The sequence below is a fragment of the Tiliqua scincoides genome, chromosome 5, assembly GCF_035046505.1.
Source record: "Tiliqua scincoides isolate rTilSci1 chromosome 5, rTilSci1.hap2, whole genome shotgun sequence".
NCBI lineage: Eukaryota > Metazoa > Chordata > Lepidosauria > Squamata > Scincidae > Tiliqua > Tiliqua scincoides.
In genome coordinates this window covers 27,102,946-27,126,043 of record NC_089825.1, presented here as the reverse complement: position 1 = coordinate 27,126,043, position 23,098 = coordinate 27,102,946, and the positions used below count along the sequence as shown (strand labels likewise).

The window sequence follows — 23,098 nt, the reverse complement described above, 5'->3', positions numbered from 1 at the left end:
AAAATGAAATGAGCAATTAATGCAACAAACTGTTCACTGGGCTCATGAGTCAGTGATACATTGTTCTCCCTTTAAGTGATAACTGGAATCACTTTATTTTATCTTGTCCAGTCTACAACTCCTGCCAACACTGCAGCAACAACCTACAAGGTTAGCAATAGGGACTCAGGGCCCAATCCTATCCAATTTTCCAGCTCCGGTGTAGCTGCACTGGGGCCCTGAGGTAAGGGAACAAATGTTCCCGTGCTTTAAGAAGGCCTCTGTGACTGTCTCCCCAATACAGGATACAGCACATGTCCCACTGGCACGGCTGCACTGGCATTGGAAAATTGGATGGGATTAGGCCCTCAGTGCACCCCTACAGGGAACCAACAGTGGTAACCACACACTCAGTCAAAAGAGTTGCACTCATCTCCAGGTGTCCCATCCATCATGAATTTAGATTCTGCCTCTGAGGGTATGCTCCCATTTTAGGGAGAAGGCAGTGATGGTGATGGAGCACAGTATTTTGTGCTCCTTTTACACTCATTGGCAGCAAAAGGAGGAAAGAAGAGGTGACAATACCATAATAAGACCCTCCCCCTAGACAAGCTAGTGGCCATCAACATATCCTGTGGCAGAGAATTCCATAAGAAATATAGTATGTAAAAGTTACTGACTTCAGGCATGGTCTATAGCAGGGCTGCCCAAACCCTGGCCCCTGGGCCACTAGCTGCCCATGAGGGACCCCCATCTGGCCCCCCAGGGAGCCCCCCATCTCCAATGGGCACTCGGCTGGCTGGAGACCTGCCAACAGCAAGGAAAAGGCTAAGCACTCACAGGAGAGCAGGAGCCCCGCCCATCCGAAACCCTCCCATTAGGTTGGGGAGGCTTCGGCTGAGTGCAGGCTTAGGATGGGGGTGAGAAGTCCTGGGTCTGTTTGTCCTACTTGAGTTTGGCCGGGGAGGGGGGGGAGGCACTGAGGAGGGAGGGGAAACTGTGAGTCTATTTGTGCTGCTTGCGTGTGCTGGGGGGTGGGCGCTGCAAGGGAGAAATCGTGGAATGTTTGAATGCCACTGGAGAGCATGTCTACTCAGCAGTAAATCCCATCAGGCTCAGTGGGGTTTACTCCCAGGAAAGTGTGGATTTGATTGGACTGTGAGTGTGCTGGGGGTGGGGGGCTGGCACTGCAGGGGAGAAGTCCCTGGGAAGTTTGAATGCAGCTGGAGGGCATGTCTCCTCAGCAGTAAGTCCCATAGAGTCGGTGGCGCTTACTCCCAGGAAAGTGTGGATCCGATTGAGCTGTGAGTGCTTGGTGCTGGAGATGGGTGCTGCAGGGAAGAACTCATGGGATGTTTGAATGGGGAGGAAACCTACTGCTTTTGCTTGTTGGGGTTGCTGGGAGAGAGGGAGGAAGGTGGGGGGTCCATTTGTGAATGGAGAAATACACATAGCTCTCTGCCTGCTTCTAAGTTTGTTTGGTGCTGGGTGCAGGCTGGGGAAGGGACTGAGAGAGGGAGACAGGCAGCTCCCTTCTCTGTGTGAATGAGGAGAAACAAACTCCTGTCTTGAAGGGGCAGGTGCCCACCAGCTCCCTAACTGATTGTGTTCCTTTGCTGCTGCTTGTTGGGGGGGGGGAGAGTGAGAGCAAAAACATGCTCCTGCATGGGGGGGGAAGAAGCCCGCTATGACTCCTCTTAAGTTTGTTCTGTACTTTTCCCTAGGAAAAGGTGTGTTATATGTGTCAGGAATTATTTTAACAACCCCCCTTTTCTGGATCTCATGTGTATTACAAAAAAGCTCAGTAAAATTCATTCATTCATATAAGTTCCATCTCTAATATATTCATTTATGTAAATTCGTTCAAATTTGAAATGTAAATTTCCCCAGCCCCCACACAGTGTCAGAGAGATGATGTGGCCCTCCTGTCAAAAAGTTTGGACACCACTGGTCTATAGTAATTTAGGTAACTGTTTCTAATGAGGACTAAAAGGTATACAACTCCCATATTATTATCGCTGCAATCCAAACCCTCTTGTATGTTATGAGACCACAATTCCTGCACTATCCACTTCAGTGGAAGATACTGCTTTGCAGACCCAAATGGATGCACATGAAGAACTGTCCCCTCCATTCAAATCAATGGGGCACCCCTTACAGGCATGGAGAGCTTATGGGAGACATTGTACCCACAATAAATATTAGGTTGGGGCAACTGTTGGCAAATGCAACAAATGTGCTGTTTCACAAATGGGTAACTTGTACAACTGAATCTAATACATGCTTGCCCCAAAGCAAGTCTCACTGAATTTAGTGATACTTACTCCTGAGTAAATCTGCATAGGATTGTGGCTCTAAATGTTCCTTAGTCATGTTGTGCCTTACAATTTTACATGGGTTCTGAATAATTCTCTCTTTAATTTATACTAGTGACTGATGTTTTGGTCTGATTTTATGTATTTACTGTCAAATACAATTGAAGCATAATTTGGCCAGCATCACAATTTCTTTATTGCCAATACTCCAATGCCTTTATATCAGTGTTTCTCAAGGTTTGTCCCTTGCTGTACCACTTCACATCATCCACCTATTCGAAGTGTCACTGGAAGTAACTGGCAATGACATCATTACCAGTTACTTCTGGGTTGGGAAACCAGATGCAACATGGCAAACACAAGTAAGAGTCACAGGGTGGATGGAAGGGCTTTTTCAAGCATGGAAAAACATGCTTTGGAGCTCTGCCTGCTGACTCTCCCACAACTGTTCGTTGTGTTACATTCCTGATCTCACTGCCATGTGGCAGCCGTCCAGGAGTCCTGTGAGTATCACCAGACACCACCTCAAGTACTACTGGTGGAACCTGTATCACTGGTTGAGTAACACTGTTTTATACCATTCTATGGTACAGCCACATTTTTCTCCATCTGCCCCACACTAAAATGCCCAAAGAAATGACTTGGCAGTCTATGCAGAGAAGATAACCATTCCACAAAATGCACCATTCATTTTTATTGCTACAAAGAAGCAGACCCGCACAGTAACTTAGAGCTGGCTTGCACTGGGAATTAGACAAAATCATGTAGGTCGCAGAACAGCTAAATGGAGGCTTTATGGCAACAATTTTCAACCTTTTTCATCTCATGGCACACTGACAAGGCACTAAAATTGTCAGTGCACACCACCAGGTTTTTGATAATTGCCAAGGCACACCATGCTGCCAGTGGGGGCCTCACATCCCTATTGGCCCTATTTATAAATGACTTTCCCTCAAATTCCTGTGGCACACCTGTGGACCACTCGCAGCACACCAGTGTGCCACGGCACAGTGGTTGAAAATGGCTGCTTTATGGGTAGGCCACTGATATCAGTTGCCAACCAATGGGTAAGGCCAGTGCACCCATGCCTTGCTTGTGGGATTCCCCCTCGCTCTCTGGTTTGCTTCTGTGGCAACTGAAAACTATAGAAACCGGAACCTGTGGGGGAACACAGGGTGACCAGATGTCATAACTCCAAGAGGTAAAGGTACCCCAAAAGGTAGGACATCTGATCCAAGAAAAATGTAGGACATGACAAAATGAAAGCTAAAAAATACTTGTATATTGATTTCATGTGGCTAAACACTATGGGCGCAATCCTAACCTACTTTCCAGCACCGACATAAGGGCAGTGCAACTCCACTGTAAGGGAACAAACATTGCCTTACTTTGAGGAGGCCTCTGTGACTGCCCCCCAACTGCAGGATGCAACACATGCCCCACTGGCACAGCTATGCCAGTAGGGGAAAGTTGGTTAGGATTGCACCTGATGTTACTTACTATTACATTTAAAACTAAATGACATATAATTTATTAATTACAAGAAGGCATGTCCTGGAAAAAGAGGACATCTGCTCACACTGGGGGGTGGGGGGCAGCCCAGACAGGCTGCAATCCTAGCTAGACTTCTCTGGGAGTAAGCCCCACTGAACATTACGGGACTTACTTCTGAGTAGACCTGCATAGGACTGGGTTCAAGGACTCTTTTGAAGAAGGTCCAAAAGACCCCAGGACGCGTGTGAACCAGTGCCCTGGAGGGGGGGTCACTGCACTCCACGTTGGCTGTGGGGGGTGCCCTGGGGGCAGCGGAGAGAGCCTTCTGCCGCCCAGCGAGCCCGAGCTCGCCCCAGCGCGCGCCAGGCAGGGCGCAGAGGGAGGAGAGCGCGGTGCCCCTGGAGAGGTGGGGGAAGCGGTGGGGCCTTCCTCCTCCTTCTCCTCCTCCTCCTCCTCGCACAGGCTGCCTGGCCGCCCTCCGGTACCTTTCTCAGGGACGCTCTCAAGGCGACATGCTCCGGCGTGTATATGAGGTGGTTCCTGGAAGGAGAGCTGCTGCTCTGCCCGCGAGGAGAACTCGCAGGCGCGCTCAGAGCGAGCAGCCCCGGCGGACCCCTGCGCTGTTGCAACTTGGCGAGCCCCTGGCGAGCCCGCACGAAACTCGCCAGCACAGGCATGCTGTGGGACAGCCAGTCTAACACGCATGCGCGGGGTGGGGGCTGACCAAGGAGCGTCGGTGGCACTGGCGTAGCTAGAAGGGGGGCGGCGCACTAAGGTTTGCAGGGAGCCTCCCTGTGGCGTGCAAGTGGCTCCTCCCCCTCCCCTTGGGAGCCATGTGGGCGGGGGGACGAAAAGGAGGCGAATAGCTCCCAAGGGGAGGGGGAGGAGCCGCTTCAACGCTGCAGGGTGGCTCCCTATAAAAGTTAGTGCACCGCCCCCTTCTAGCTACGCCATTGTAGTGACTACCCACGGTGGAGCTGTCCCTCCACAGGCTGCCGCCCTAGCCACACTTTCCTGGGAGTAAGCTCCATTCACTAGAGTGGGACTTACTTCTGAGTAGACAGGCAGAGGGTTGGGCTCTCAGCGGTGAGCCAGTCGTCCTGCTGAGCTCCCTGCCCTGAAGCGCCTCACTCACCTACAAGGTGTAGCCACTGAGCAGCAGCCCTGGCTCTAGTAGAAATATGAGACCCTTTGGAAGCATTCCACCTTCATTTGACATCCATCTATGCATTGCTTAATAAAAGTCTTTGTGGACCTCACACTATCAGGAGGTTGAGAGCCCAAGCCTATGCCTGTTTACTCCGAAGTAAGTCCCATGATCATCAATGGGGCTTGCTCCCAAGAAAGTGTGGATAGGATCGGAGCCTGAATACATATGCCAGTGATTTTCAACCTTTCCCATCTCCAGGCACACTGGCAAGGCACTAAAATTGTCAAGGCACACCATCGGTTTTTGGACAACTGACAAGGCACACCATGCTGTTGGTGGGGGGCTTACACCCCCTCCAATGGCCCTACTACTAAATGACAACCCACAGACTCCCACAACACACCTGAAGACCATTTGTGGCACCCCAACGTGCCACAGCACAGTGGTTGAAAATGGCAGACATATACAATGTGGAAATGACTGCTTGCACCTAAAAACCAAACCACACTTTTCAATAATTTTTCTTGATACCCAATCAGAATTTCTTCTCTTGCAGTTTGTATCTGTTCCCAGGAGTTGAGGATGGACTTTCAATATCCTGCCCACATCTGCCCTTCTCCATAACTAGAAGACGACTGACAGTGCAAGCCTTTGCTTATCTATTCAGAAGTAAGCCCCATTAATTTTAATGGAATTTACTCCCAGGTAAGCATGTATGATTGTAGCTCTAATTATTGCAAAACATTAAAAGCTGCAGAATACATCTTTCACAGTGAGAGATCTGATGAAAATCTATTTAATCTGCATGATTTGTGGAGCCCTGCTTAAAAGCCATTTCTGCCCAACGTTACATATATGCAAAAGGAATCAAATGTGTACACCTGTGGGCTGGGCAGAAATGGGTTAAAACTTTTCTTTTCCTCATTTCCTTTTCCTTCTTAAGGTTGTAAACCAGTGCATGCCAATTTGGGACTAAAGGCAATAATTTTTAAAGTGATTTCTCTTTCAATAGAGCTTTCTCCCAGGAAAGTGTAGATTAGATTGCAGCCTTCATCTCCCTCACCTATCTCTGTTGTCTTCCTTATATCAAATTTTAGATTATCTGCTTGTGTACTTTGTAAAATGACACACAGGCAGCCCCATCCTAGCAGGGCCACAAGGCTTCCACTGTACCCAATGCAGTTTAGGAGACTGGAGATCACCTTAGGGCTGTGGTTTTCAAACTCTCCAGGAGTTTGAAACCTGCAGTAAGTCTTTGCAGGGGCAAGGGGGAGACAGCAGGGACAGGGGGAAGGCAGCGATTGCATCGCTCAGGGGGGCTGCAGGGACTGGGGTGCACTCTCCAGTTCCTGCAGCAGCCGTCCCTGTGCACAGCGAGCTCTGTGCAAGCACCTGTAGGGTGCCCCAGGTCAGGGAAAGGGAGAGTGGATCCATCTGCTCTGCCTCAACAAAAGCAGAAGCAGAGCGCAATCACCCCACTCTCCCTTTCCCTGACCTGGGGCACCCTGAAGGCGCTCACGCAGGGCTCCCCCCATACAGGGACGGGATGGCTGCTGCAGGGACTGGAGGGTGCACCCCAGTCCCTGCAGCCCCGTCAGAAGGGAAAGCGGAGCGATCGTGCTCTGTTTCCGGTTTTGCGGAGTGGGACACAATCGCTCCACTTTCACTTTTCCTGATCTGGGGAGCCATGCCGAAGTTTGCGCAGGGCTCCTCGCACCCCCTGGGAGGCTGGAGGAGGCTTGGGCAAGTGCACCCAAGCCCCTGCGGCCCCCCTGAGCGGTGCAATGCTGTGGATCGCGCAGCTGCCTTCCCCGTCTCCTGGCTGCCCCTGCCCCTTAAAGGGGCAGAGGCCAGAACCCACAGGCTGGGGCATCACGACACCCCAGTTTGAATACCACTGCCTTAGGGTAAGGGGGTATTTTTTTCTCTTACCCCAATTAACACCCCAACCTGCCATATGAGGCTACTCAGCTCTACATCTGCTAGCAGGCACAAGTTCAAGTAACCTGGTGTAACACAGGCAGGCCTAAAAAGGGGGCTAGGATCTTTCCCCTTCCTGGACCTGATCTGCTCCATTTTGCCCTCCCCCACTCAGAAATGCCTCCTCCCTGCCTCTGAATCACCCTCCTGCTGCCCAGCTCGACCTTACCTGTGCTGTCAGGCAGAAGGCCTGGAGGCAGCATTAGCAGAGCTGTGCAGGCCTCCCTGCTGTTATAAGGTCCAGAGCAAAGTTCAAAAGCAAACTCAGTAGGCAAGAGTGGTGATCATCTGCAAGCTTTATTTTGTTGCCAGCAATGGGCTTTTCAGGGACTCCTGTCCAAAATGAAGGGAGCAATGAGAGCCATGTGGGAGCTCTCAGAGAGAGCAATTTTCCAGGGTGAGCCTCTCCCTTATATTGGATCCTGGCTCCTTTGTCTGAGGAGTCTTACATTTCTCATTAGCTGGTGTGTGACCTCAGAAATGGAGACCTTCTCAGGATTGGCCACAGATAACTTTATGTCTTTTGCTCTTATCTTTTGGCACTTCTTTGACCCTGACAGGAGCCACCAGTACTATCTTTCTACATTCCTTTCTGTCTGATCTCATTAATCACTGTGGGCTTTCTATCACCTTCTGTTAATCCTTTTGTCTTTCCTTTATTCTATGTGTAATTCACTTTATGTGATCTGTATAGTGGTGTAATTTCATTTATTTAATAAAGGACTAACTTATTGTAAATAAGGATTTTAAGAGACCTTTCTCTTTATTTCAATTAAATCTAGCCCCTCCTGTTAGCTTCCAATTCAAACAGAGGCTCTTGTTATGTTTTGCTGGCTTATCAGGGCCTCTCTCTGGTATGTCCCTGCTTATCTCTGCAGATGTCTGTATCTTAGAGTACTCTTTTTTAATTGGCAACAGATTTACTGTCTTTCCCAAGGCCGTCAACTGTCTTATCTAATGTTGCTAGTTTTCCCTCATTAAAAATGCTTCTAACCTGTATATAACCTTTCTTGGTGCCAAGAGATATGGCTTCCTGGCTACTCCCTAGTTCCTCTGTATGTTGTATCTCGTCTCACTTTAAGTTGTAAATCTGTCTCTTGAGTCTACAGTGGAGACAAGAGTCTTATCTGTAAGGAGTACCACATTCCAGAGTCTCCTTGTGAATTAACTTCTGCCAGACATTTGCCTTTTCAAGGTTGCATTGGAATTAAGTTTTACTTAAAGCCACAAGTTTGAAAATGTAATAACTTTTCCTAATTTAATGGTTTCCACTTATTCTGTGTATTTATGCTTTAATCAAACTATTTTAACAGCTAAAACTCCTTACTGTGCCTTTATATATGTTGATTACATTTTAAAAAACAATCTCTACAATTACTGAGGCATTAAAGAACTATTGGCATGCAGACATGTTAACTTAGTAATTTATTTGGCACTTCTGTGATGCTATGGTGTTTATAACTCTTCCCAGTCTTTATTTAAGACTGTATTTTGGTTTAAAATGGAACAAAAGGTTTAAATCTGGAAAAAGCCTTTTCCTATGTGTTTTCATCTGTTCAGTTTAGTGTTCATTTATCATACTACCAATTAGCCTCACAGATGAAATTCCAGCTTCTTACTCCCTTTTTTCATGAAGCAGTTCATCTTATCTGATGTCCTTGACAGTTTGTCAAAAGACATTCCTTGATTTACAGCCTGTCTCTGTTTGCACTTTCTGGCCTGCTTGAGACAGAGAAGACAAAGTAGATTTTTGTAAACATTTGAACATTTTCCCTATTAAGCTGCTAAGCATATGAACATTTTTCCCTATTCCTTAAACATTATTTGTTTTAACATAAATGGCTATAAACACCCATCAGCATAGCATAAACATTTGGTTCATTAAGCTTGTTTGTTAGCATAAGTGGCTTGTATGGCCTTGCCTCACTGCCAGTACAGCTTACTCTCTGGTTGTGCAAATGTGCCTTACAGCACATTTGTGACACCTTCTGTCAGCATAGGGACCATGTCGCCAGCAGCTCTTTGGCTTTGGATGGCATTGACAGTTATGGCACTCTAGTAATTAATCAATTACATATTCTAATCTCCTTTCTGCCCCTCTCCCCTTTCCTCTTGTGTCTTGCCCATTTGAATTGTAAGTTTTTGGGATGGGGACATTTTGTGGTTTCAGTTTGCTGCAATATAAACTAATAATCCATTATAGATTTAATCACTGTAACTGTATTAGTCGTACATCCTAATAGTTATCCTTTTTTTTCCCACCTTTTCTTCAAGGAGCTCAGGGCATTTTACCTTGTTCTCCCCCTCCCTTATTGGCAGAACAGTTCTCTTTTCACTTGCCTCATTATCCAATTATTTGGGCTTGGAATTCAAACCATCTTTCAAAAAGGTCACTATTGGTGTCAAGTAGAAGTTGGAGTTGACTAGAATCAAACAAGAATCATGAAATTATTCACTGTATATTAAACACTATTTTAATATGGCATTGTAACACCATAGTGCTCTGGGGGTTAAAGTTCTATATCTGTCCCCTCCAAAAAGGAAGCATTTTGATATGTAACCTGAACTTCCTTTTCCAAAATAACACTCTATTTGGTTATGCAAAGATTTTTAAAAAATTATTATTCATACTGACATACACAGGAAATTAGAAGAGTTAGAAACCGCCTGTAGAAACATATTTATGATACATTAAGCAAGAATCGGTCTTGGGAAATGAAGTTAAAAATGCATATTTCTCTTTGTGTAAAAGCAAATGTCTCTGTATTTGTTCAAAAAGGACTCCAGGAATGTTAAGTCAGGATAGTTGTTCTTAGATGTTCTTTATTCCAGTAACAATCTAAAATTCCCCAGCCATGTTCTTCTAAGCAATAGCACACCCTCCTTTCTCTTTAAAAGGATTCCTGTCTTCGGGAATGCCTTTCACCAGAGGGTCTTCTCCAGATCTTTCTTCAATGTAATTTTTAATTTCTTCAGAACATTTTGAAACCTTTAAGGGAAGAAAAACAAAAGCAAGATGCCTTATTTGTATGTACATGGATAGCTGTTTTCACTAAAAGAATGCAGAATCACAATGTTAGAACACAGACCTTCGCTGTCCAAATGTGGTTTTGGCTTGTGGTGTTTATGAAAATACCAGCAGCAAAAATATACGCCCTGCTATGTATGTCTTGACAGTTTACACCACTGTAACTTGTCTCAGAACACACTATGAAAGAGTAGGAGCTTCCAAAACTATCAGTTTATTTCCCATTTGTTGTGTAAATCTTGCATACCTTTTTCAAGCAATACTTTTGCAGCATGAATAATTACCACCACCATCATCATTGTTATTATAAATTGTGTCCTGTCTTTCTTTAGGAAAACATCAAGGAGGAAAGCTAGTACTGAAAAGAATTGTTACAATAGTGGAGATGAAGAAATTACAGAAACACAGGGGTCAGAAAGCCATAAAAACACCATGGCAAAAGCAAACCATTGTCATCAAGGTAATTCCACAATGGTGGTGCCATCAAAGAAGGATTTGACTCTCATTTCAACTTGCCAAGTGATAATATCATATATATGGGAAGAGGCAGTTCTCTAAGGAACCAGGTCCCAGGGCATTTAAGCTTTAAATTGCTTTGTGAACTACAACACAGTATATAAATATGCTAATTAATAATACCAAAAAACCCTTCACACTGGAAGTAATTGGTGGTTATGTGACAATGTCTTCACATCACCACCAATTACTTCAACATCTGTGCACTCTGTAGGGCAACGCCATGAGTCACTGCCCCAGGTCCAAGATCATGTCGTGACACACAGCCCAATCCTGTGCTTCTTGCGCCCAGGGCTGCAGTGGTGCTAAAAATGGCTACCACTGCATCCTACATGCTCTGCAGGCAGTGCCAAGGGCTCCTCGGGAGAAGGGGACTTTTGTCCCCTGCCCCGGGTAAGCTGAGTAGCCCCGCAATGGGGCTACTCAATTCTACATCGACCCAAGGCTTGGCATAGAATTTTGAGCCTCTGTGGCAGGCCAGTGGCCCGAAACATAGGCTGAAGATCTGGTGGAGCAAACGCCTCCCCTCACGCCCCCTCCTACCTCACCACTGCTCAGCAGTACATGTGACCACTGAGTAGCGGAGCTCTGGTGATCGCCTGGCACTAGCCCAGCACCAGTGCTCCAATGGCGCTAAGGCTCACAAACATGCCTTATGGTATGTTTGTGGCAGTGCGCACTGGTGGTGAGCTGGCGCGCACTACATAGAATTGGGCCCACAGCTGATTCTGCCATTTCTTGTTAAAAACTAGCACAAGGCAGATTACAACACTTCAAAACCATAAAACACAATATGAAATACCATATGCAATGCAAACTAAAAATACAGTGCAACTAAACATAGGCCAATCCAATTTTCCAGCACTGATGCAGCTGTACCAATGGGGTATGCACTGCATGCTGAGGTGAAGCACCAGTCATGGAGGCCTCCTCAAGGTAAGGGAATGTTTGTTCCCTTACTACAGGACTGCATTGTGGCTACATTGGCACTAGAAAGCTGGATAAGATTGAGCCCATAATATGCAAAATGCAACTAAAATCAGTATCTCCATTAATTTGCTATGTGAAGTGTGGTTGTTCAGTTAATACAAGCATCTACTGGATATTGTTTGAAATTAGTGACAAGAAACTATGCATTCCTGCCACCCACAGTACCACTGGATGAACTTTCTGAAACTTATTTGTAGGCTGCACTTTCCAAGCAAAATTGTGGTTTGTTTTCATTCTTTGGAGGTTGTGCACTTATCTACCATATAAGCTTTGTCAGGAAACACACATCTGTCCAAATTTCTGAAAAGAGTCCAGCAATCAAGAGAGTGCACGGTATTGTCAGCATATGGAAACACTTGATCACACCCTGTTCAAAATTCTGAATGGTGTCCAATTGGCTTTTTCCCTTTTTAGGGAATAGACCATTTATTCCTTGCAAGTTGTGCCATACCTCGGCTCCCTGAAGTCTTGTTCTGTAGCAATATAAATCCCAAATTTAGCCCACTAGCCTGATAGCCCATAATTATCCTGTTCACGCTTCTCCCCTTTCCTTGTAATGACAATTTTCATTTCGCTTCAAGCTGTGTCATCAACTCTGCAGCTGATGGCAACAGCTATTCCCTTTAGTCACCAATTCCCAAACTGTGGTTCCAAAATAGGAGGGAAGGTGGGTGTGGCCAAAGGGAGCCCAATAAGACATTTTCATGCCTAATCCTAATTATTCAGGTCCCTCCTCTGGTTGTAAAAATATACTATAATAATAAATGAAAACTGCAATCTGAAAAATCTTTACTAAGTGACCCTCCTTGGAAACTGTGACTTCTCAATTTGGACTGTGAAATAAATCAGATTAAGCATGGTAAAATCAATGGAAACTTAATGCAGAAAAGATGGAAGTAGTATTTATTGGGTGCTCTGCTGATCTAGGTTTAGGTGCAAAGTTGGTTTTGGATAGGGTTGTGCCTCCTGAAGAATCTGGGACCACAGTATCCTGCTGTTCACCATATATATTGACCCAAACGCTCAGATTAGCACTTGAGCCCCTGCTCTGTGACCTCTCACCATTCTAAGGTTCAATGGTCAGGATGACCAAAGTGCACCTGGCCAGGATTATCTTTAGTGCACTTTGTCCTTTGTTCTGTTCAGGCCTGTAAATTCATATCCTGACAGTTTCCATGCTGCTAAATTTATTTAATGTATTTACTTACAGTATTACTATCTCGCCTTTCTCCCCGAAGGGACCAAAGGCAGCTTATGATGCAGCAATTTGTCTTGTTATGGTCATGTCACACAGAGTTGTATTTTAAACTGTATTCTTGCTGCTTGTCACCTTGGAAGTGGATAGAAAAGCATCCTCAAAATGAATTCAGCCCTAATAAACAAGTATAGAAGTGGCACTGTGCCCCCTGAGTGGGCTTCTTCACTTACCGAATGGTGGAACTGGCAGTGGAGAATGGCTGTTTTGCTGCACCAGCAAGCAGTGGCATTGCTAGGTGAGTGCAGGGGGTGTAGACCGCACTGGGTGACACGCACAGGGGGGTGACATGCTAAAATTGCGGTGGTTAGGAGTAACCCCATCATATTATATACCGTTGGATGTGGAATTTTGAGCGGAATGCAATGCAAAAAACCAGAGTGAAATACCTCCTTTCTATCAAAAGTTATGGCCAAAAAACTGGAGAACAAAAATGCATGAATCCCTATGGAAAGTGAAAGTGAGCCATATCACGCATTTACTCATGATTAGGTGAACCTGCCTTGGTCCATTGGAAAGGGCAGGCTGAGAGGAATCCAAAGACACCAGAATGGTCCTGATTCATTGAATGCAGCCCCCAAAAACACCTGAGAAGGAAGCCCCTCCCTCCAAGCAGATGAATGTATTGAGCCCTAAGGAAAGTGAAACTAAGCCTCATGGTCATGTTTACTCAGGAGTAAGCTACCCTGCCTTGGCTGGTGTGGAAGATCAGGTGAAGGAGAGTGCAAGGCTACCAGAATGGTCCTGATCTAAACCTGCAGCCAAACAAGCTCTCCAGAAGGCAGCCTTCCACCCCCCCACCCCCACTAAAAAGGATCAAAACAGAGTCTTCAGCTGATAAGGTGAACTTTTTGAGACTTGCAAAGTCAGGTGGATCCTGACAGTGATCTGGTTTAAACAGAAGTTCTTAAATTGAACTGGGCAGGGCTGAAAATCTTACTGGTTTTGGAGGGGGGGTGTTATTGCAGGCAGGCTACAGAGGAAATTCACTTGGTGGAACAGGGCTGGCTTCTGCTTATTTAATTATTTGTTTTACTTTATTTATACTTATTTTTTTAATTTGCCTGATGATGTCACTTCCAGCATGACATCACTTCTGGCGGGGCTTGGACAGATTGTCATTCTGAAAAGTGGGTCCCAGTGCTGAAAGTTTGAGAACTGCTGCAATAAGGTGTTAGTAAGTTGACACCCGGGGGGGGCAGTGACACCATTAGTGACCAAAATTAGTAAAATTATAATTTGGAAGACTAATACTACCATGTTATATACCAGTCAATGCATAATTTCATGCAGAATGTGTTCTTTGTTCTATCAAAAGGTACTGCCAAAAAACCAGTGGGGACGGAGTGATGGTACTCCAAGCCCACCACCTGGGGTGTTGCCCCGCCCATTGCATGGGGGGTGTGACATGCTCACATCCGGCACTGGGTGATGAAAACCTAGTGATGCCACTGCCAGCAAGTAGTAGCAACTGGATTGGAATAGGAGCCATTTGGGTCAGGTGGTGGTAAAGGGGAATGACTCCTGAGCTAGGTGAGGTTGGATCTGAGAGACAACCGCACATGATCTGCACATGATCACCACAGCAACAAGTCTGGGAATACTTTTCTTCCATAGTGTTTCCTTTTTTTTTAAATCATCACCACCACCACCACCACAGTGACAAATGCATTCAGCAGAAAGTCAACAAAAGAAGGGAAAGTAACCCAGGGCCCAAACCTCTCCAAATCTGTTGAATGTTTGCAGCTGCATCAGTGCTAGAAAACAGGATAGGGCCCCCAGTTTATGAAAATGCATTAATGGTCTCCTCGTCTTCCCCCCCACCACCACCACAAGTGAAGCCTATCTCAGGATTATCACCCTCCCCCCAAACATATGCAAGCCCATATATTTCCCTACTGTTTCCTTTTAGATAAATTTTGCTGTCTTCTCCACTTTGGACTTTTGACTCTTACTGGCTTCACTTTTATATCAAAGACTTCTTCTATCTAGAACAGTAGTTTTCAACCTTTTTCATCTCACACACAACACACTGACAAGGCACTAAAATTTTCAAGACACATCATTGTCTTGCCAAGTTCCCAGTCCAAGCTTCAACTAGAAAACCTATGCTCACTTTAAGCCAATAGCGTCCCTGTGTTCCCCAACTATGGCCCTAGTTCTGCACTGCAGCATTGCTGGACCCCACAGCCAGGGTAGCTTGCCTGATCAACCTACAGAGGTCTTCCTTCTTCCCCTTTCCTGCTAGCAGTTTCTCCAGCAACAACTTGGTCCTCAGCAGGTCTTGGGAGTGGCAGCCACATACCAATCTCCAGCAATCTCTGTTCTATCAATCCTCAGAAATCCATTCACCCATCTGTCCATTAGTCAGTCAACAGGTCCATAAGAACAGCCCCACTGGATCAGGCCATAGGCCCATCTAGTCCAGCTTCCTGTATATCAGCTTCCTGTATCTCACAGCTGCCCACCAAATGCCCCAGGGAGCACACCAGATAACAAGAGACCTCATCCTGGTGCCCTTCCTTGCATCTGGCCTTCTGACATAGCCCATTCCTAAGGAGGGTCCAGGAGTTCCAAGTCCAGGAGTTCCTCAGTCCATTAATCCATCAGTTTAGATCTCTCTCCTCCAAGTGCCTTCCTTCTGCACTCTCAATCTCTCCAAGTTCCTTCCTTCCTACACTCACACCCCTTTTCCTTCCTGCAGGTGCTGCTTTTAACCCTGAGGGCCTTTTTGCCTCCAAGTGGCTGCAGCTGTGCAGCACACTCACCACAATCTAAGGCCCTGGTGTTAACCCCATGCTTGCCTGCCAGAGCAAGGGGCCACTGTTGACACCACACCCTTTCTCCTTGAGGGATCTTGTGCATTTCCATTACAAACATCAGTGGTTTGACAACTGACAAGGCACACTGCACTGCTGCTGGTGGGGCTTGCATCCCCAGAGGCCCTATTAATAAATTACCCTCTCCAAACTCCGGTGGCATACCTGCAAAAAACAGCTGATTGAGAAAATCCTATAATTTTTTTTGCAGCTTTCCCAACAAGATTGCAATAATAATTATAAATAATAATATTCTCTGGGAGAAGGTAAATATTGTGCCAATGAAAATTTGTGCCAGCCCTTGGAGCAGTATGAAGCCTTGAAGTATGAAGAAACATCTTGACATTCTTGGCCTTGAGCAAATTACAACAGCTCATCTTCTGGAAACAATGCAGCTAGGCGATATCTCTGGGATTCCCAGGATCTTGGCTAGATCCCAAGTTGCAGAACAGACCCAATTTAGGCCAGTGTTTCTCAGACTGTGCGTCAGGACCCAGTAGGTGGGTTGTGAGCCAATTTTAGGTAGGTTCCCATTCATTTCAATATATTAGATGATGCCACCATGGTATCTGACAGCATTTAGGGAAATGGGACAAATCTGTACTTTTTAACAGGCTACTATGTATATGCTTTTAACAATGATAATCAATTGGGCTTACTCCTTGGTAAGTGTGGATGGGATTGCAGCCTAAACAACTTTCCAGCACTGGTGCAGCCGAAATGTAGCCCCTTGGTAAGAGAACAAACATTCCCTTACATCGAGAAAGGTCTCCATGGTTGCCCTCCCACAGCAGGATGTGGCACATGCCCACTGGCACAGTTGCATCACTGCTGGAAAGTTGGATAGACTTGGGCCCTAGGACTGTGAAAAAATTTCCTGCTTGATGAAGTCACTTCTGTCCACCACCTCACTTCCGGTGGGTCCTGACAGACTGTCATTCTAAAAAGCGGGTCCGGTGCTAAAATGTTTGAGAACCTCTGGCTTGCAGCCCAATTCTATTCACACTTTCCTGGGAGTAAGCTCCATTGACTCTAATGGGACTTACTTCTGAGTAGACATGCATAGGATTGGGCTCTTAGGCTGAGTGTTCAAGTCTCATCATGAGCAATCCCAGCCTCCTTTCCCTGCCAGCCAGACAACTTTGCCCAACCCAGCTTTGTTTACCATGACCCCCAGCTCCCAGGTTGCAACCCTGCGCGCCTCTTCCAACCAAAACAAGGCAGGGCTTTGATCTGCCTGGGGGCCCAACTTCCAGGCGCTTCTTCTCACAGCTAGAAAGAGGGAAGCCACCGAGTTGCTTACTCACCGGTTGCCTTTCCAACTTCACTTCTTTGCGCAGCTGCTCCACTTCCATCTTCAGTTTGTCTTTCTCGCTCAGATCCTCTATATTGATCGCGGGCATCGCTAGTGCGGGGGGGGGGGGAAGCACATTAAAGTAGATAGGAGGATGCAACTGAGTGTAAATGAAATCTCTACTCCCTTCAACCACCACCACCCCCGGAAAATCCTTACTTGTTCTCTTTCTCCAAGTGGCAACTCCCTCTCCAGCCAGCTCCCTTGCCAGGCTCTTGCAGCTCCTGGGAACTACTTAAGGAGCTTAATTCATCCGTCCTAATCTGATCAAACCGCACCGTCGCAACTCCCTCCCTCTCTGCTCAGCGCTCCAAGGCCGCACTGGGCATTCCCTGCACGGGGGAATGGAGGGCAGCCTCGGCTCAAGTGCCTCTCCTCCGTCTCCACACCATGCCAGGACTTCTCCAACCAACCCTGCGCGCAGCGATCCGCTGAGACTCCACTTTCGGAGGCCGCTGGGAGTCTGGTGGATCGAGCCACGGGGTAGTTAATCCGGGGTGAAGCCCAGGCTCTCCGGCAGATCGCTTCCACTGTGCATGAACAGAGTGTGCGAAGAGAGGCGGGGGGGGGGGGGAGCCATGAGAGACAGGATGTGCGCTTCTGCGGCTCTACAATGGGGAGCGTCAGCCCTGCCGAGAGAGCCAGAGGAAACAGGATTGCGGAGGAAACGTCTGGTCCTTGGGTGTGCCAGATGGACAAGGCTAAACAATAGGGCCCCCCCTGGGAAAATGGAAAGGACAAGTATATATATTAACAAAACAATCCGGGTTGCCTTTTTTCCCAGGGAGGCTTGAAAACACCCTAGCAACTACTTTTTACACATACCTACCTACCTACCTACTTTCCTATAGAAAGAAAGAAAGAAAGAAAGAAAGAAAGAAAGAAGGTGATAGAGAGATATTGAGATAGATAGGTGCTTATATCAGCAAAAAGTTCACAAAGCGGTTTACAGAGAAAATCAAAAAAACGACAGCAGGATTCAAGCCATGTCTACTCAGAAGTAAGTTCCATTGTGTTCAGTGAGGCTTACTCCCAAGAAAGGGTTATAGGATTGCAGCACAAGTGGATCCCTATCCCAAAAGGGATCACACATAATCTAAACCTGTGGTTTTCAACCTGAGGGTATGTGTACCCCCAAGGGTACTGGCCAGGATGTTTAGGGATACTTGAAAAATCAAACAACCAAATAACAAACAGCAGGATCCAAGCCATGTCTACTCTGAAATCCCTTGTGATCAGTGCGGCTTACTCCCAGGAAAGGGTTATAGAATTGAAGTCCAAGTGGATCCCTGTCCCAAAAGGGATTGCACATAGTCTAAACCAGTGGCTTCCATCCTGGGGTACGTGTACCCCCAGGGCTACTTGCCAGGACTTTTAAGGTATTTGGGGGGAAAATTGAATAATGGAGGTAAAAGGCAGGTCTGTATTAGAATGAATTGTGGGACTGGCAAGGCAGGAAGGAAGGCAGCTGCGAAAGCCCCACCAACTGCTAGTTTCTGGTCATCAATTTGTGTATTATCAGATATGGTTGAGTAGTTGGAAACGTACACACTTGAAATAACAACTATATCAATTACAAACATTTTGCTAATATGAGGGTACAATTTATGGAAACAGGCTGCCAAGGGGTATGCAAGTGAGAGACAAAAAACAAAACATTGAGAACCACTGGTCTAAACAGATGCAAAGAACACTAGCAACAGCCAGTAGAAAAGATACTGTGCTGGGGCGAAGAGGGACAGTTACTATTCCCCAGCTAAATATAAGAGGAGCACCACTTGAAAAAAGGAGGAGAAAGATGGGGAAAAGCGGGCAAGGGGAAGAAGACCTTTCCTGAGTCCAGGAAGATGCCAAGGACTGGCAGGGGACCAAACCACCTGGGGTAGTACTGAACCTGATCCAGGGAGTAATGGCTGCCAGCAGAGGAAATGAAGGAGGTGGGAAGCCAGAGATGTGGAAGCAGCCTGTTGAGCGAGCCTTCAGCCAAGCCCTAAGCGTGGCTCCCTGAAGTCTGCCCAAACCAACACCAGCCCTGGGGTAAGGTCAAATCACTCTGTCTTAGATCCAGATCCCATCCCTCTGAGAGAATTGGGGGAGCTCCTTACTCAGCTGCTGGCTTGGGAGGGCCGTATCCCAGCCTATGCTAAAAGTTATGGGCCTCCACTTAGGCCATGGGGGGGCAAACAAAATCAAGGCTTGGGGTGAAGAAAAGGGCGGAGTCAACCCAGGAAGGAGGGTCAGCCCCTCCCCTCTTTCTGCTTCCTAATATTGGGCCCAATAATGGACAAGATAGGTCACCTGGGTCCTTGGCCCCCCCATCCTTGTCTCATGTGCAGTCAAATTAGCAACATGCTGAGTGCCTCTACCATTTTCCTCTTGTGTGTGATTACAGTATGGGCGTATGTTTGGAAACTTTTGTGTACTTTTAGCATTGAATTGCTTTTTAAATTTTTTATTCCCTTTCCTATAGTTGTATTACAATCCCCACAATAAAGTTTTATTGTTGTGCCTTTACCCTTACAGGGAGAAATTGCATCTTCACCCTAGCTTCTCTCCCTGCTGAACCACTGAGCACTGAGCTATGCCACTGGCCAGTGCTCAGACCCAAAGCACACAAAATAGATCTCCCCCCCTTCCCCCTGCATGCATGTTAATGTGTGCTATGAAAAACACACCCAAAAACAGAAGAGAAGAGCAGGTGAAGAGGAAGATCATTCACAGAACAACAGTGAGAGCTCTAAACAGGTGGCATTTGTAACGGTTTTCAGACAGGAAAGATTTGGCAATGAAAGAAAAGATAGAGGGGACACATGATCAGAGTGATGTGATAGAAAGATGAAATATAGCACAAGTAACAGAGGCAGGAAGAAGTTGGGAGACCGCAGAACGTTAGCAGAGTCACAATGTGACATAACTAGGAAAGGATCAAGTCTTCCCAACAACAATAAAAATAACAAATTAACCTTCATGGAATAAAGTTTTATTTGGATGATCAGTTTCTTTCTTTGTTACGGTTCCTTGGAAAATTGACCATTAGGAACTGCATTCCAGAATATTTTATCACCCTTCATCACATCCTGCCACTTTTCTGCTGTGGCACTGGGATTAGGTTCCTGGGACGTCAGTATTTTAGGTACTGTCTGACTGTAATGATGCCTGCTGCCTGTGCTTTTAAATAACTTACAGTTGAGGTTTCCATGTCACACATTCCACTTTCATCCTTAATCCTCATTCCAAGTGATTTTCTTTAGGACTGTCACATGAAGCCAAATCAGCGGAAGTGTGGGAGCCTTTGGGGGAAATGATTGCTGTTTCCAATTGTGGAGTACAGGACAGTGGTGCTTGGTTTAGCTTCATACTGGAAGCCTAGTTTTAGTACCCAGTTTCCAAGGAAGACCAGAACTGGAAGCTTCATGGAAAGTGTACCAGAAAAAGAAACTGATCCCTTCCTGTTCACTTCCTGCTTTCTTTCTGCATCAACATGATGGTGCATAGGATGAAGCACTTAGGCTAGACTTTGTCCTGTTCTCTAAGAATTTGACACAGTTGGATTGGCTGTAATTTTACTGTCCCACACACTGATCCTGATCTCTCTCTCTCTCTCTCTCTCTCTCTCTCTCTCTCACACACACACACACACACACACACACACACACACACACACACACAGAGTGCACTATTTTATATAGAAAAAAGTTTCAACTGAAAATCAGTGGAAGCTTTTTCATATAGAAAATATTGTGACCACTGGGGTGTGTGGTTGGGGTTGGAGCAAAGGCAGATCAAAGTTCTAAAGTCCCTCATGCATGGTTGTTATGCATTCTGTGAAATGATGAGTTTTACCATTAGTCAACAAGGTGCATGAACTTTAGGTTGTAATCCTATATAAACTTACTTAGACGTAAGCCACATTGAACACAATAGGACTTACCTCTGAATAAATAAGCATAGGTCTGGGTTCCATGTGGGTCAAGTAATAATGACATCTGCACATAAGTGTGTGAGGGGTTAAGGGTTAAGACCCTCATCCCACACCACAGCCTTGATCCAAATCACAGCCCCACAAGACTGCTTTTAACAAATAAAAAGAAATCTCAAGGGACCCAGTGTCTAATCTTTCACATCACTTCTAGTTTGGTCCCAAGACACCTTTCCTGAATGCTCTCCAGATTTTGAAGGCAATATTGGCAAGACCAAGTTATTTTAGCATTCTGCTCAGATCTGTGGCAGATCCAATTGGATCCAAGGGGGCATGGCAAGACTGGGTGATGGGGCATAGGATATTGGTGGCACCTTTGCCATGGATAACACCCCTATTGTGCCCCTGGTGGCCCCAATCTCTTCTTCAATCATCCTCCTCTATGCCTCATTACTCCTCCTCCCCACCACTTTGTCAACTTCATAGGAGGAGGGGAGCCAGACAAGCAGCTGCTGGCACCCCACACCATTTGTGATAGTGGCTCAGTAGTACACAACAGTGCACTGCGTTTTGTCAGTGGCATCTCTAGGGTTTGCATCACCTTGTGCAGGAGGCCAGCATGTCACCCCCATGGTGGACTTCCTTCCATGCAGTAGGCAGGGCAACGCCCTGGGCAGTGGGTGTGGTGATGTACCATCGCATGGTGTGATGCCTCTGCTAGTTTTTTGGTTATAATGTTTGATAGAATAGAGATATTTCAGTGTGGTTTGTTTCATTGCATTCTGCATGAAATAACGCATCAAATGATATATAACATGATGGTATTATTCAAAAACACCAAGATTTAAAATTTTTTGACCAGAAGTGGTGTCACCCCCCCCTGTGCACATCACCAGGTGTGGCCCCCCTAGTGACATCACTGTGTTTTGTGATGCAGATGAAGTAGGATTGAGGCAATCAGTTAAGTTCTCTAAGTTAGCCAGGGCAGAGCAACTCTTCCTGTTCACTCCAATGCAAAATTTTTTCAGTGGCTCTTTGCTTGTTTGGGGGAGCAAGAAGGGGTAGTTTGCATCTTTTCAAAGAGCCTTTGTGGAACGGGAGGGAACCATCTTTTTCATTTATTTTCCTATGGAAACCATTTGGTGAACTTTTTTGGGGAGGGGGGATAAAAACAGTCTTATGTACACTGTGCAACTAGTCTCAATAACAGCAATAATAAATAATAATAGCAGATGCAATTTGAGGTATCTGTTTCTTTAATTGAGAATTATTTTATTTGTGTTATCCGTTGGTGTGTATATACAGCATACAGGTATCCTGGCTCTGTTCCAGAGGCTTGTCCAGAAGTTGGAAGTGACATAAGTCAAAACATTGTTGCACAAGCGTAGAACCACTCCGCTTGTGTGAAAGTGCTGACATCACCATCTGTAAATCAGGGACTACCTGTACATATTTATTTACGACATTTACTGTATATTCCACCTTTCTTCCATTATGGAACTTTAGGCAGCACATATCAGATCTGCAGAAGCCCATCCATTCAGGCACTGACCAGACCTACAGCCCAATCCTACTAATGCATCTTTACTCAGAAGTAAGTCCCATTATAGTCAATGGGCTTACTCCCAGGTGAGTGTAGACAAGATTGCAGCCTCAGACCTCCTTAGCTTCAAGAAGGGAGTGGTGATCATCGGCCCTTGGACTACATCCACCGAAAGTGTAAACAATGTGGCCAAAAGCACATGGAATGCCAGAGTAAAGCCTGTGAGACAACTTTGCAAACCTCAGGTGTATAACTAGATAAGCCCAGTGACGCTATTCAACAGCAGTGATTGATGATGCTTCCTGATGCTAATCTAGCACCTGCAGTGCAAGAGAAAGCCTTGGTGACAACCATCCAGACCAAGGCCATTGGGAAACCTTTGGCGCACCTTGGCAAAAGTCCCAGCTTATTACCCTGAATTTAGCAATCCTCCACCCCAGTGTTTCTCAACATTTGTCCTCCACTGTACCACTTCACATGGTCCACCTATTCGAAGGACCACCAGAAGTCACTTGTGACGACATCATCGCCAGTTACTTCTGGGTCAGAACAGACAAACACCAGTAAGAGGCTCAGGGTGGACGGGAGGGCTTTTACAAGTGCGGGACGCATGCTTTGGAGCTCTTTCTGCCAAGCTCAGTCTCCTACTGCTGTCTGTTGCATCAGTTCCCTGGTGTGGCTGCTGGGTGGCAGGGGTCCCGCAAGGACCACCAGACACCACCTCAAGTACCACTGGTGGTACCCGTACCACTGGCT

At 46.2% G+C, this 23,098-nt stretch overlaps 2 protein-coding genes across 3 annotated transcripts in view; both read right to left on the bottom strand.

Moving 5' to 3' along the window:
• LOC136651472 (probable acyl-CoA dehydrogenase 6) overlaps nucleotides 1–4,468 on the bottom strand; it is an 83,891-nt gene extending 79,423 nt beyond the window's left edge. The window contains exon 1 of the mRNA XM_066627891.1: nucleotides 4,274–4,468. Within this exon, the coding sequence (XP_066483988.1) occupies nucleotides 4,274–4,465 (192 nt within the window). The 5' untranslated portion in view covers nucleotides 4,466–4,468. The remainder of the gene's footprint in view (nucleotides 1–4,273) is intronic.
• A 5,256-nt stretch (nucleotides 4,469–9,724) lies between these two features.
• Nucleotides 9,725–17,458, bottom strand: LOC136651585 (guanine nucleotide-binding protein G(I)/G(S)/G(O) subunit gamma-11). 2 transcript variants are annotated; one of them, XM_066628129.1, is made up of 3 exons: nucleotides 17,294–17,458; nucleotides 16,834–16,931; nucleotides 9,725–9,907 (listed from the first exon to the last, which is right to left on the bottom strand). In XM_066628129.1, the coding sequence occupies exons 2-3, from the start codon at nucleotides 16,927–16,929 to the stop codon at nucleotides 9,782–9,784; spliced, it is 222 nt and encodes a 73-aa protein (XP_066484226.1). In that variant the 5' UTR covers nucleotides 16,930–16,931; nucleotides 17,294–17,458; the 3' UTR covers nucleotides 9,725–9,781. The 2 variants fall into 2 exon arrangements, with proteins under 2 accessions (XP_066484226.1, XP_066484225.1); XM_066628128.1 differs by having other exon boundaries at nucleotides 17,040–17,456.
• Nucleotides 17,459–23,098: the final 5,640 nt, after the last annotated feature.

Bases quoted from the DNA above. Each gene is read 5' to 3' on its own strand.
- LOC136651585 (XM_066628129.1), bottom strand. From the start codon at position 16,929: ATGCCCGCGATCAATATAGAGGATCTGAGCGAGAAAGACAAACTGAAG. The intron at 9,908-16,833 runs GTGAGTAAGCAA...CTTCCCTTAAAG, and splicing joins TGAAGTTGGAAAGGCAACCG to GTTTCAAAATGTTCTGAAGA.